Source organism: Populus trichocarpa, chromosome 12 (assembly GCF_000002775.5).
Source record: "Populus trichocarpa isolate Nisqually-1 chromosome 12, P.trichocarpa_v4.1, whole genome shotgun sequence".
Taxonomy (NCBI): domain Eukaryota; kingdom Viridiplantae; phylum Streptophyta; class Magnoliopsida; order Malpighiales; family Salicaceae; genus Populus; species Populus trichocarpa.
This window is the reverse complement of record NC_037296.2, coordinates 5,084,558-5,095,846: the sequence shown is the minus strand read 5'-3', so window position 1 is coordinate 5,095,846 and position 11,289 is coordinate 5,084,558. Positions and strand designations below refer to the sequence as shown.

At 31.2% G+C, this 11,289-nt stretch overlaps 1 protein-coding gene across 1 annotated transcript; it reads right to left on the bottom strand.

The window, feature by feature from the left end:
* Window positions 1-3,754: 3,754 nt before the first annotated feature.
* On the bottom strand, window positions 3,755-6,288 carry LOC7493508 (uncharacterized). The gene is made up of 2 exons (XM_002317863.3): window positions 5,061-6,288; window positions 3,755-4,738 (listed from the first exon to the last, which is right to left on the bottom strand). The coding sequence occupies exons 1-2, from the start codon at window positions 6,188-6,190 to the stop codon at window positions 3,922-3,924; spliced, it is 1,947 nt and encodes a 648-aa protein (XP_002317899.1). The 5' UTR covers window positions 6,191-6,288; the 3' UTR covers window positions 3,755-3,921.
* Window positions 6,289-11,289: the final 5,001 nt, after the last annotated feature.

The window sequence follows — 11,289 nt, the reverse complement described above, 5'->3', positions numbered from 1 at the left end:
ATTTTGGAAACCAATAATGAAGTCATTGAATTAGGTCTCACCATTTCCTTCATAAGAAATAAGGTGAATCTTTGATTTCCCTTATTAAGAGTATAGGTGTTGTGTTTTTCATCATGAATTGTCTATCTATCATATTGTTAAGGTCGTATAAGAAGTATATAACATGCATCAATGGGTATAATTTCAAACCATACTTCATCCATATACCTCTTTCTAATACAAAAAGACACTAAACATCTCTTTGTAACCTTTACTTCATTTCTTTTCTTAAACCAAGTTAATTTATAAATGTGTGGGTTAGAAGTTGGTAAGTTTAACTTGTCAGCTACTTCTATTGAAACCATATTCTCACAACTTCACTCATCAATCAACATATTACAAACCTTACCACTAATAAAACATGTGGTGTATAACACATTAGATCTCAACTAGTCTTTATTATTGTCACTTCAAAGAGTAAGAATAATTTTTCTCAACATTATCATCATCCCTTCTTCCCCTTCTAAATCACTTCTAAGCTTTTTATTAATAGGTTTATCAATGATAGTAGTATTTTTAAACTCAAATTCTTCCACTTGTTCAACTACTAAAAACTTTTTTCTACAATTAGATAACTTGTAGCCTAGTTTCCTATATTTAAAGCAACTAAAATTATATTTTTAGAATTGCTTTACATACCCAAATTTAATGTATTAGGTTGCTTAGCTACTATATAAGGCATCCAGGTCTATTATTCACCTTTTGGATACAACTCCTTTCTAAAGTTAAAGGTATTTTCCACTTTGAATTTACTAAAACTTTATTGTCTAGATTTGGAAGAACTTGCTTATTTTTGTACAAATCTTGAATAACTCTTAATCTGTTATTTTTCTATAAGCATCGTTTTATTTTATGCTTTTAATACACTCCACAAGCTTTACAAGATAATAACATCTTGAATTGACGGCTTTAATCCACTAAAATAACAATAAACTTTTCACTGCTCATTTTCACTCAAATAAACTCTTGAGATGAGTTGATAGAATAAATTGGTATCCTCTACTAGACTTCCAACTTATTTAAGGTTGTGCCAGCTTTTGTAAAGGGTTTGAGTGTAGTTAAAAATAAAAAATTACTCACCTAATTTTTTCTTCATCTTCACCTAATTATTAAGTTTACCCTTGCCACTCCATTGGCGAGAGACTTGCAAATTTTCCTTTTAAGTTGAAGCACTTCCCTTAAGGAGAATAACAATAAGCTTAACTTTTCTTTCATCAACTACATTATAGTAGTAAAAAACATTTTTTACTGTGTTTAATCAATCTAGAAAATCATTCAAACTCAAACTTTCTTGGAATTTTGGAAGTTAAACCTTTATGCTTTATTCAAGTTGTGGATCAAAACTACTAATATTAGGTCTGCTAGGTTGTGTTGTACCAAAATAATTCTCAAACTAGAAGTGAGAATCCTTTAATTCATAATCAATCTTATTATAAAAGATCATTTGTTGTGCAAGGGTTATAAAGAATTCAATTTTCCTTTGGAATTTAGAAATCTCATTAATTCTATCATTATTTTATTGTTGTCCACCATTCCTTCCCACTAGAGGGTTGACATTAACTCCTTTCCAAGCACCCTCTTGATCCTTTTTTCTCCACCTTTCATCCTTTTCTTCTTTATGTTACTTTAAGCTTAAAATATTGAACAAAAAGAATGTAGTACAAGTGATTAAACCTATAATGATCACAATAGTACAATGATACCAAAAACTAATAGAATCTAGTGACTGAATCTGTCTACAACAGATCTAATTTATATGAGGAGTCTAGATGTGAGTTCTGGAATATTGAATGGAAAGAAATCAATGAATTCCAGGGATCAAATAATCGAAGGAGTAATGAGAAAAAAAAGGACTATAACTTGCTTTGATATCAAATTATGTGATTCTAGTTTAGATCAAATGCAAGTTAAAAGTAAAAATATTGGAATTGAAAAATAGTGAAGAACAAATACAGAAAATGTAGAGAGAAACTCTTCTCTAACAATTGATTTTACAAAATAATAAACTTTCATACATTTATAAACATTCAACAATAATAATAAAAATTACAACCATGACTTAGACATAAAAGTCAAATGTTATACCTAGTTGCAAATTCTTGCTGGGAATCATAAACTAAATCTTCAATTTAGTATGCATTTCTTGCTGGAAGTCAACATTTTCAATTGCATATTTCCAACTACACCACGTCTTCATCAAATATATTATATGGTTGGTTAGTAAAGTAAATTGAATGAACAAATAAATTTTGAAATCCTATTAATTTAAAAAACTAGCTCAGATTTTAATCAAATAAATTTGGATTAAAAGATTTGTTCAAGTCCATTTAAATTTGTCGGACAATGTTTCATTAGATAATAAAACATATTCTCAGATTATTTTGTATATTAATCAAAATTAATTTTTTTTCTATAACAATATAAAATATTCACAATCTATATTAGCCTGATATATTTAGAAAAAAAAATAACTTTTTTTTTAAATAGTAGCTTTAAGAGTTCACTTTTTAAATAAGAACATACCTTTTAATTATCTAAAATTATAAAGAAGACACAAAATAAAAGGGAAATAATGTATATTTTAATGAATAATAACTTTCAATACTCTCCTTCCTATATTATTGTTGTGTGATAATGACCCGTTACTAGTTGTAATTAATTAAAGATTTGTATATATACGGAATCTATTTGGGTAAAATTGTTGTTTACATAATCTCTTTTTTTTTCTTTTTTTTTTTCTCTTTCACAACACAAGTTTTTGTTTTTGTTTTTTTTTATTATTATTATCAATTGCATTTTACCCATTTCAAGTTCTTGGAAAAATAGTTTTGTATAAAATAGAAAAATAACAGTAAAGCAACAAGACATAATGTTGGAAATGACTAATCTATTATTAAGGATATCAGGCTACTAATTGTTTCTTGATAACCTATGGCTCTTGTATTAAGTGAGGGTAGGTTATTTGATAATTAATCACGTTCCACATGGCATTTATTTATTTATTTATTTATTTTTAATATTACAATAACTTGCCATGCACCCCCCAAGTAGGCCTAACACCAACGTTTGTCTTCTAGTACTGAAAATCTGCGTAGCGTGTATATGATGCAGAATAATTAGGGGTCAACAGCTTAAATAATGAAAAACTGACAGCAAGTAGTATTTAATTCCAAGGCCAGACAACCAAGAGAGATGCAATGGCAATTTCTAGGGTTTCCCAAGTGGCCGTACCACACTACTCTCCATAGTTATTAGACCTGGCTAAGAGATTAGATCACATGTGAGGCCGGTTAATTTGTTCAACATTTTTTTAATTTTTTCTAAAAACAAGTAAAATTAAATTTTGCCTGATCTAGACTAGAGGCTGGATCTCGCCGGCCAAGCTAGATTTAGTAACTGTGCTCCTCTCCCCTTGATGGCTTAGACCAAAGCAAACAAATTTTGGTTTAAATCCAGTTTATATCAGTAGCAAGACTGTTTACTGCTTCAACTGCTTACAAACGTTTGCTAATAATGATGGGAAAAACTTAAAAGCACATGATCTCACAGGAACATGTGGAGTAGTAGTCTGAGATTCAATTATCATGGAGTTTGATAGTGGTTTTGGGAAAAGGGAAATCCCAAATCGAGTCAAGGCTTTTTTCAATGATGGAACAAACAAAACAATTATTTCAAAGAAGAACAATTTATTTGATGTATGTTGTTCTCAAAGAGAAGAAACACGACGATTTATGCAGGACTTCTTACTATCTTGAGAAAAAAGATTTCCATTTTCTATTACAAAGGGTAGCATAATTAAGCTTATTATACCTATAACTTATTGCTGAGACGACAACCATTTGCACCTGTAAATAAAGCTGTTTACGTATGGCCTAATAAGATTTATTGTGGCTGCGAGGTTCCGATGTTCTGCTGCATTGTGTTGTTTGTTGGTATCCGTGTTGAATCATCTGCTAATGCTACGACTGTAGCTGGGTTCATGGATTGGTACTGAGGAGAACCTTGAGTACTAGGGGTGTAGTAGAATTGGTCATGTGTAGAATTTGCATATTCAGAATAAGCATAATTAGTAGCAGCAGCATTAATGGATTGAGTTGGATGTTGCATTTGAGAATAACCCATGTATGATTGCTGGAACTGATTGGCCGGGACATGGACTAATGGAGGAGTTGATGGCATCACTGTTCTGTACACAGTTGCAGCCATTTCAGGCTTAGCTGAGGTAGATACTGTCTTTGCAGGGTAAATGGGTGGATGTGGGTCCCTGTAAGTTGCAGTGGAAGGTGTTGCAGGGCGGCTCGTGGTTGCAACAGTAGCAGTGTCAACCATGTTAGTTTGCATAGACATGTATGGTTGTGGTTGAGTAACCTGCATTAAGTATACAGGATATTGGTGATCCATTGGAAGATGAGGCTGTTGTGACGGAGGAGCGTAAATTGGGTAGTAAGATGTCATTGGCATTGGAGTTGTGGTGAAATGTGTGCTGCCTCCTACAAATTGTTGCTGCTGCTGCTGCTGATCAGGCAACGTGTATCCAGAACCTTGGACTTGTTGCATTTGGATTTGAGAGCTTGGGATTGGAATATCACCTTTTGTATCAGGGCTAGAAGGACCTCTGTTGTCTCTGGGTGCTGCATGAGCTTGATCTTGATAATACATGGGCTTTGAAAGAGAGCTTGCAGACGCAATACTACTATCACTGCACAGTCAGATCATCAATCGAATGAAGCTGTTTTGGAAACTACCATTTCATTTTCAACACCAAAAGAAAGAAAGAAAAAATGTAAGACATATTTAATATCAACTGTTTTCTGTTTCTATGAAAGCCTTTCGAGATTTGTTATGATAAATTAATCTTCTACAATGAACATTTTCTGTGAAACCACAATGAACAATGCCGGTGAAGCAAGTTGAGCATCCATCATATTTATGCACTTATAATTTGTAAGGAACAAATTAAACTAGTTCTTAACTGAGGACCACTGTAAACAGTAAAAGCAAAGAGAAATATGGAAAGATACCTTGCAACTGAATCTGGTGAAGGCAAGTTGTAACAGGTACCGGTCTTGTGTGGCACGGGCTGCAGTACAGGAAGTGGTGGTTTGCGAAAACTTACCGGAACACCCTGATCCGACCTCTCATCATCTGATAAAAGCCGATTCAAGTGCTCACTAGACCCACCAGCAGGATTAGTGGATATTGCAGTTCCAACTGCAGATATTGATACAGGAATTGGAGGTGGCGGAGCAGATAAAAGGCCATAGCCATCATCATGCTTCTGCACAACTTGAGCATAAGTCATCTGTGCAAACTGCTCCTCAACTCCAACTCTTGGATCCTCCACACGAACCCGGATAGGTGGCAGGTTGGTCATTGAAGGGGAAGAAGAAGATGAACCAAATGATGAATTCTTCTCCACAACAGGTGAGTCAGATAGTGTGGTGTGCACTTCGTGCAATAGTTCATTCTTAGCTTTCTTGTTCTCCCCTTCAACACCTTCTGCCTGAGCCTCCAAGTCCTGATCATTGTCAAGAGTCACTAAGCATTCCAATGTAGCAGAATCTGATAGGTTTCGTGGAATTAATCCTGAACCATTAAGCGCATCAACAAACCATGTTTCTGACTTTGCATCATCAAGAAGTGATCCCATGGAGGCTGCAGTCTCAGGCTTGCTAAAGAAAATGAACAAGCGGATACGGGAAGGAGATAAAGCTGATGATGATGCATTTATGCGGTCATATTCTTCTATCATGTTGTCAAGATCTTCATCTGTGGTTACAGATACTAGAGAGTCAAGGTCTTCATGAGGCAGCTGGTACTTGAGAGTGAAGGGACGACCATTGAGGAGAGTTCGAGAAAGGCGGGAGGAGAGGATGGGGAGAGAGGAATGCCGGTCAATGGCTACCATACGTGTCTCACCGCCTACATAGCAGAGGGTTTTGTCATGTGGACGGGGGATTATGTGGCCTCCATAGCTGCACATTAGGCGGAGCTTAGCACCTGGGACAGGCGGGAGAGTCTCATTGAATGTACTGTCTGGTGGATGGGAGCGGGGCGAGGACTCAACAGAGTCAGGGTAGTTCAGATGGACAGTGGTGGGATTGGCAGAGGTGGTAGCATTGTGGAGAGGTGGCAGAGGTGGTGGATCCATGAATGGTGGGATGTATTCTATGTTGCTAGGGAGAGAGACTAATGAACAAGATTTAATGGGGAGTTAATTAAAGTTGATGCTTTTATACTTCATTGATTTTCTTAGTCACTATTAGAAAATTTACTAGTTCAGTGCTCTTGTAATTTTACGAGGTACAATTCTTTTATGTAGAATGTATTGATTAGTTCTTTGAATATTATATATTACTATACGCAACATAGATTATAAAATAATTATTTAGAAGTTTTTAAATTCTGTTAGATAAATCTAAAATTATTTAGAGAATTTATTACTTGAAGATTTGATTTTTGTTTTGTTTTGAATAATTCATTAAAAGCTGGGTTGTCACAAATCATGAGTCGTTTAATTATTCGACCTCCAACGATAATCCATACGAACCACCTATAAGAAATCTTTTAAATCTCTATTTAGAAGAAAGAGATTGTTATGCCTAGAATGCTAGCTCTAATATTGTGTTTATGTAGTTTTTTTTGTTTAACAGACAACTACTTCTCTTCTTTTGTTTCATTTACAAAATAATAGGCTTAACTCTATATTTATATGAAATCTTAAAAACTCTATAAAAAAAAAACTATTTGTTTCTTAAATAAAATCCGTATATTATTTAAGGATAATTTTAGAAATTTAATCAATCAAGTCCTTACTTGTTTTTTCTAGGTCTAAAAATATAATCCATGTATTAATTATATTATAGTTCTTAATTTTTAAAATATATTTTAATCAAGTCATACTTAATTAAATCATCATAGTTTAATTTCTGACTAATGATTCTTTATATGTGTGACCTATTAAGTTCTTAATATGTTGGTCCAAATATAAAATATAATTCTATTTAAATAGAATTAAATAAATTAAACAATTTAATTTATTATCAATTCATCAATTGATTAATTTATATTTGAAGATCAGATGTATCGTCCAACAACGTGTCATGATCCTTCAAATATTAGAAAAATCATTAGTGGTTTGACTTAACTTTTTAGTGATCAATTTCTCAGTGTAATTAATATTCTTTCATTAATAATGTTTAGATTTAACATTAAAGCATGAAGTATGTCTGTCATGCTAAATCATGTTTATTCTCTATATAATGGTCATTGATCGTTTGAATAAAATTTGAAACTCTTTTCAAATCTCTTTTACTTTGGCCAATGATTTCTCAGTTAATATTATTTAAGAATAGATGAAATATTTTTCCTTAATTCACCTAGGATGATGAATCCTCCCTTGATCACTCAAGTATCTTCATATAGTTGATGTTATACACAATATCTGCTCTTTTGTTACCCCGATTAAGATAACATGTATCAGGATCAAAGCATAACATTTTCTATATAAGATGACTAAGTGATTTTAAGTATAAAGATCACTTCCACAGCCGTCATGTGAGCCTTTCCATAGACATAAATGATTTCTCCATATGAAATTCTCATGCAGGTCAATTCAATATATATGTCTTATGACAGACACATACATATTAGTTATAGGTATTTCCTATACCTGAGCTTAGGAACAATTGCTTCATTTCATAAAGAAAAGAACATAATATGTACCAGTCTTTACAGCTCTAATAAACGTCCAATATTTAAATGAGTATCGACCATGGATATTTTAGAAACAATGTTTTGATGCAATAGAAATTCTATAATTATAACAATTTTATAATTTTCTTTGCAAAATATTTTTTTTTCATAAACTTTATCTTTACTCTAAATTCATTAATCTAATATTATATGAATATTAAAGATAAATTAAACCTTTATTAATAATAATTATGTATTTATATTAATATAATAACACTATAATATATAAGAATAACTACAATACATATTGAATTAACAATATAATAACTTAGAGAGGAGCCACCTAGATTTATAAACCCGCGGCAGTGTACGGGTATTTCATCTCGTAGCTTACTGTAACTGTAAATGATATCGAGAATTTCTTGATCTCCACTGTAAGATGTACTTCAGGGTAGACTCGCTCAGCTAGTTTACATGGTGAATTCTCTGTGAGAATACAACTGACATTCAATTCCTGAGGCATAGGCAATGAACCTGAAATTCAGAAGAATAGTGTGCAATCAAAAGCAATCTAGGGAAACTTTTGCGTGATTATAACGCTATGCTGATTAGAAAACAAATCACTTGAACAAGGAGGCTGTAAGTGAAAAGTAGAACCCAAGAGAGAGAATTCGGCGAGCAATGTGGTAAAGATAAGGCCATTTTTGCCTTTGCACATCACTTGAATTTCTGTTTATTTAATTCATCCGATGCATCAACTTTGATGTGTGATGGTTTTGAATACCAAGATGTTCTTGTTTCAAGCAAAATTAGTTTGCAGTCACATGTTGGGGCCGTGGAAGTCCTATTTTTTTTTTTTTTTAAATAAAATACTTTCTTCAAGGTCTTGATATAATTAATGGCGTGCATAGATCTAGTGGAGGAATGTAAGATTTGTTTAGCAGCTGAGTCAATGTTCAAGAGTGCAGAAACTCTCTTTCCCATCTTAAGCACTGAAGGTGAGAGGTTTTAAACATAGTAAAGAATGAAATTTAGTAAAATGGTTAAAACTTGAAAAATCCTAATCATATTATAGATTTTAAATTAAATTATATGAAAGTTATTTTAATATGATCTTTTTCATTGGTTAAGTTCAAAGAAAAAAATCAATATAATACTAAAAAATAAAATAAAATAAAATAAAACTCTCTTATTAAAAGATGAAATTGAAAACAAAATAACAAAAAAATAGTTCAAAAACCAAAAGAAAATAAAAACTCATATTAAAAAATGAAATTAAAGAAAAAACAAAAAGATAAAAAAAGGCCAAAAAGATTTTATTATACAATAAAAAATACAAAAACCAATTTATCATCAATCAAATATTGAATGATAAAATTAAATAAAAACATCATATTAAATGATGAAATTGAAAAAAATCATAAAAAAGGCAAATTGTTTTTAACTATACAATAAAAAATACAAAAAATAATTTATTATTAACTAAATACTGAATGATAAAATTAAATAAAATTTTATATTAAAAAATAAAAAAAATAAGTAAATAAATAATAAAGAAAAATCATTTTTTATATTAAAGAATAAAATTAAAAAAAAAGAAGTAAGAAAACACCCATATAACTAAAAAAAGAAAAGAAAAAAGAAAACACCTAGACTGGTGGGTTTAAGGAAGGCCTGCTGGCCTAAACTTTCTTTTTATTTTAGAAAGATATGTAGATCAATAAGTTATTGTCATCTATTATCAAAATAACTAAAGCAAAAGAAATCGGTACGAAACATGTTAATATATTAATTATGTGTTGTATCTTTACTCATAGATTTGCTCCTAATACGGATTTAACACACAACCTCACCTTAAGCCACACTTGTTAACCACTGAGATATAACGTGTATTTGTTAACCAATTTAAACAATACATTAATCTATTTCACTTGTTTATGAAATTAAAATGATTTTGCTTCAAATATGGATTAAACCCATGTGTTTTAACCTTTGAGCTAACGTGTAATTAGCACCCAAGCAATTAAAAAAACATATTAACCTGTTCAAATGAACAGTAAAGCCGATTTCATTCGGTTTGTTTATTTTGATAATTCCGTATCTACACGACGAGCATTAAGAGCTTGTTTGAGGTTGTGATAATAATTGTAGTTTAAAGTATTTTTCACTTAGAAATGCATTAAAATAATATTTTTTAATTTTTTAAAATTATTTTTAATATCAGCAGATCAAAATAATCTGAATATATATATAAAAATAATTGTTAATATAAAAAATTTAAAATTTAAATAAATATAATTTACAAGGCGTTACTAAACAAGCCTTAAAACTACAGCTAGGTTCCAGAAGAGTGGTGGGATGCTAGCATGAGAACCGGAGCTACTAGCTTTTGGCCAGGATGATATAGAGGGTAGGGTTATAGATAAACATCCCACTAAACTCAGAATGTTCATAGGAATCTGGGCAAATAATTTTGAGTTTGAATATCCTTCGCCAGGATCTTGATAATGCTATTGGTTTTTGTAGGAAATTAAATCTTAAGATAGCCTATTTCATGGTTTTTCCTCTGGACAAAGTCAGCCCATATTTTTATTCCTTGAACTATATATCATCGTTCCATCATCAATTTTTTATTTGTTTGTGACATTGAAAGCAGAGGTTTATTTAATTTACTGATTAATGCTGACAGACAAATACTTTTAACTTATTTTGATACTCTTTGTTATTCTGGCAAGACAACTCGTAAACCATGTGCCATTTAATGATGATCATTTCTGTTATATTATTCACTTAGGACAAGATTCAAATGTACAAAACAAATCTGCTTCTAATTAAGCTTTGTTTTCAACTATGTCTTGATCCAGGAAATTAACACAACTCTCAAAAGATAATAGGAATATGGAAGAGCGATGTTATAACGTTTACAATATGAATTTACTTTATATTCTTTAGTTTCCTTTTCATTTTCTTGCTAGGAATATGACTTTCACATTTTGCACTACCAAGAAATTATCTAATACCAATGGAATTGCCGGTGAAGTATTTTTCGTTGGTAATTTATGATGATTGTAGCAATGAAATAATTTGGTTGGAAATTCCCGATTATAACACCGACATAATTATTTCTGTCGACAAAAACCAACATAATAAAATAACTAAAAAAATAAAAAAACCTTATGTTGGTGAATCCGTCACTAAAATGACACGTCATCATTAACCGATAGAATATATCATTGGTAAATCTAAACGTGTTATAACTAGCCACATCTCTATTCTTCCCTCTTTCTTTTTCTCCCTCTTATTTTGACACAAGCCTACATCTCATCATTACAGATTTCAACCATCTAATATTTCATAGTGTCAATATCATTGTCTTGATATAATTTTTTATAAATACTCCCTATACTAAGTAAGTAAACCTACTCATTTATGTTTAAGTTAACGTATTGTAAGTTTTTAGTATTTGTAGAGTAGTTTGCTTGTATATTGTAGTGTGTTCCAATTTTTTCATAGAGTATTAAAGTTTGATTTCTATTTTAGGGTTTGTTTGTGATT

What these genes read in the sequence shown, in the direction of transcription:
- LOC7493508 (XM_002317863.3), bottom strand. Translation starts at nt 6,190, where the DNA reads ATGGATCCACCACCTCTGCCACCTCTCCACAATGCTACCACCTCTGCC. An exon ending in TCACCAGATTCAGTTGCAAG is followed by an intron (nt 4,739 to 5,060) that starts GTATCTTTCCAT and finishes CTGACTGTGCAG; the next exon opens with TGATAGTAGTATTGCGTCTG.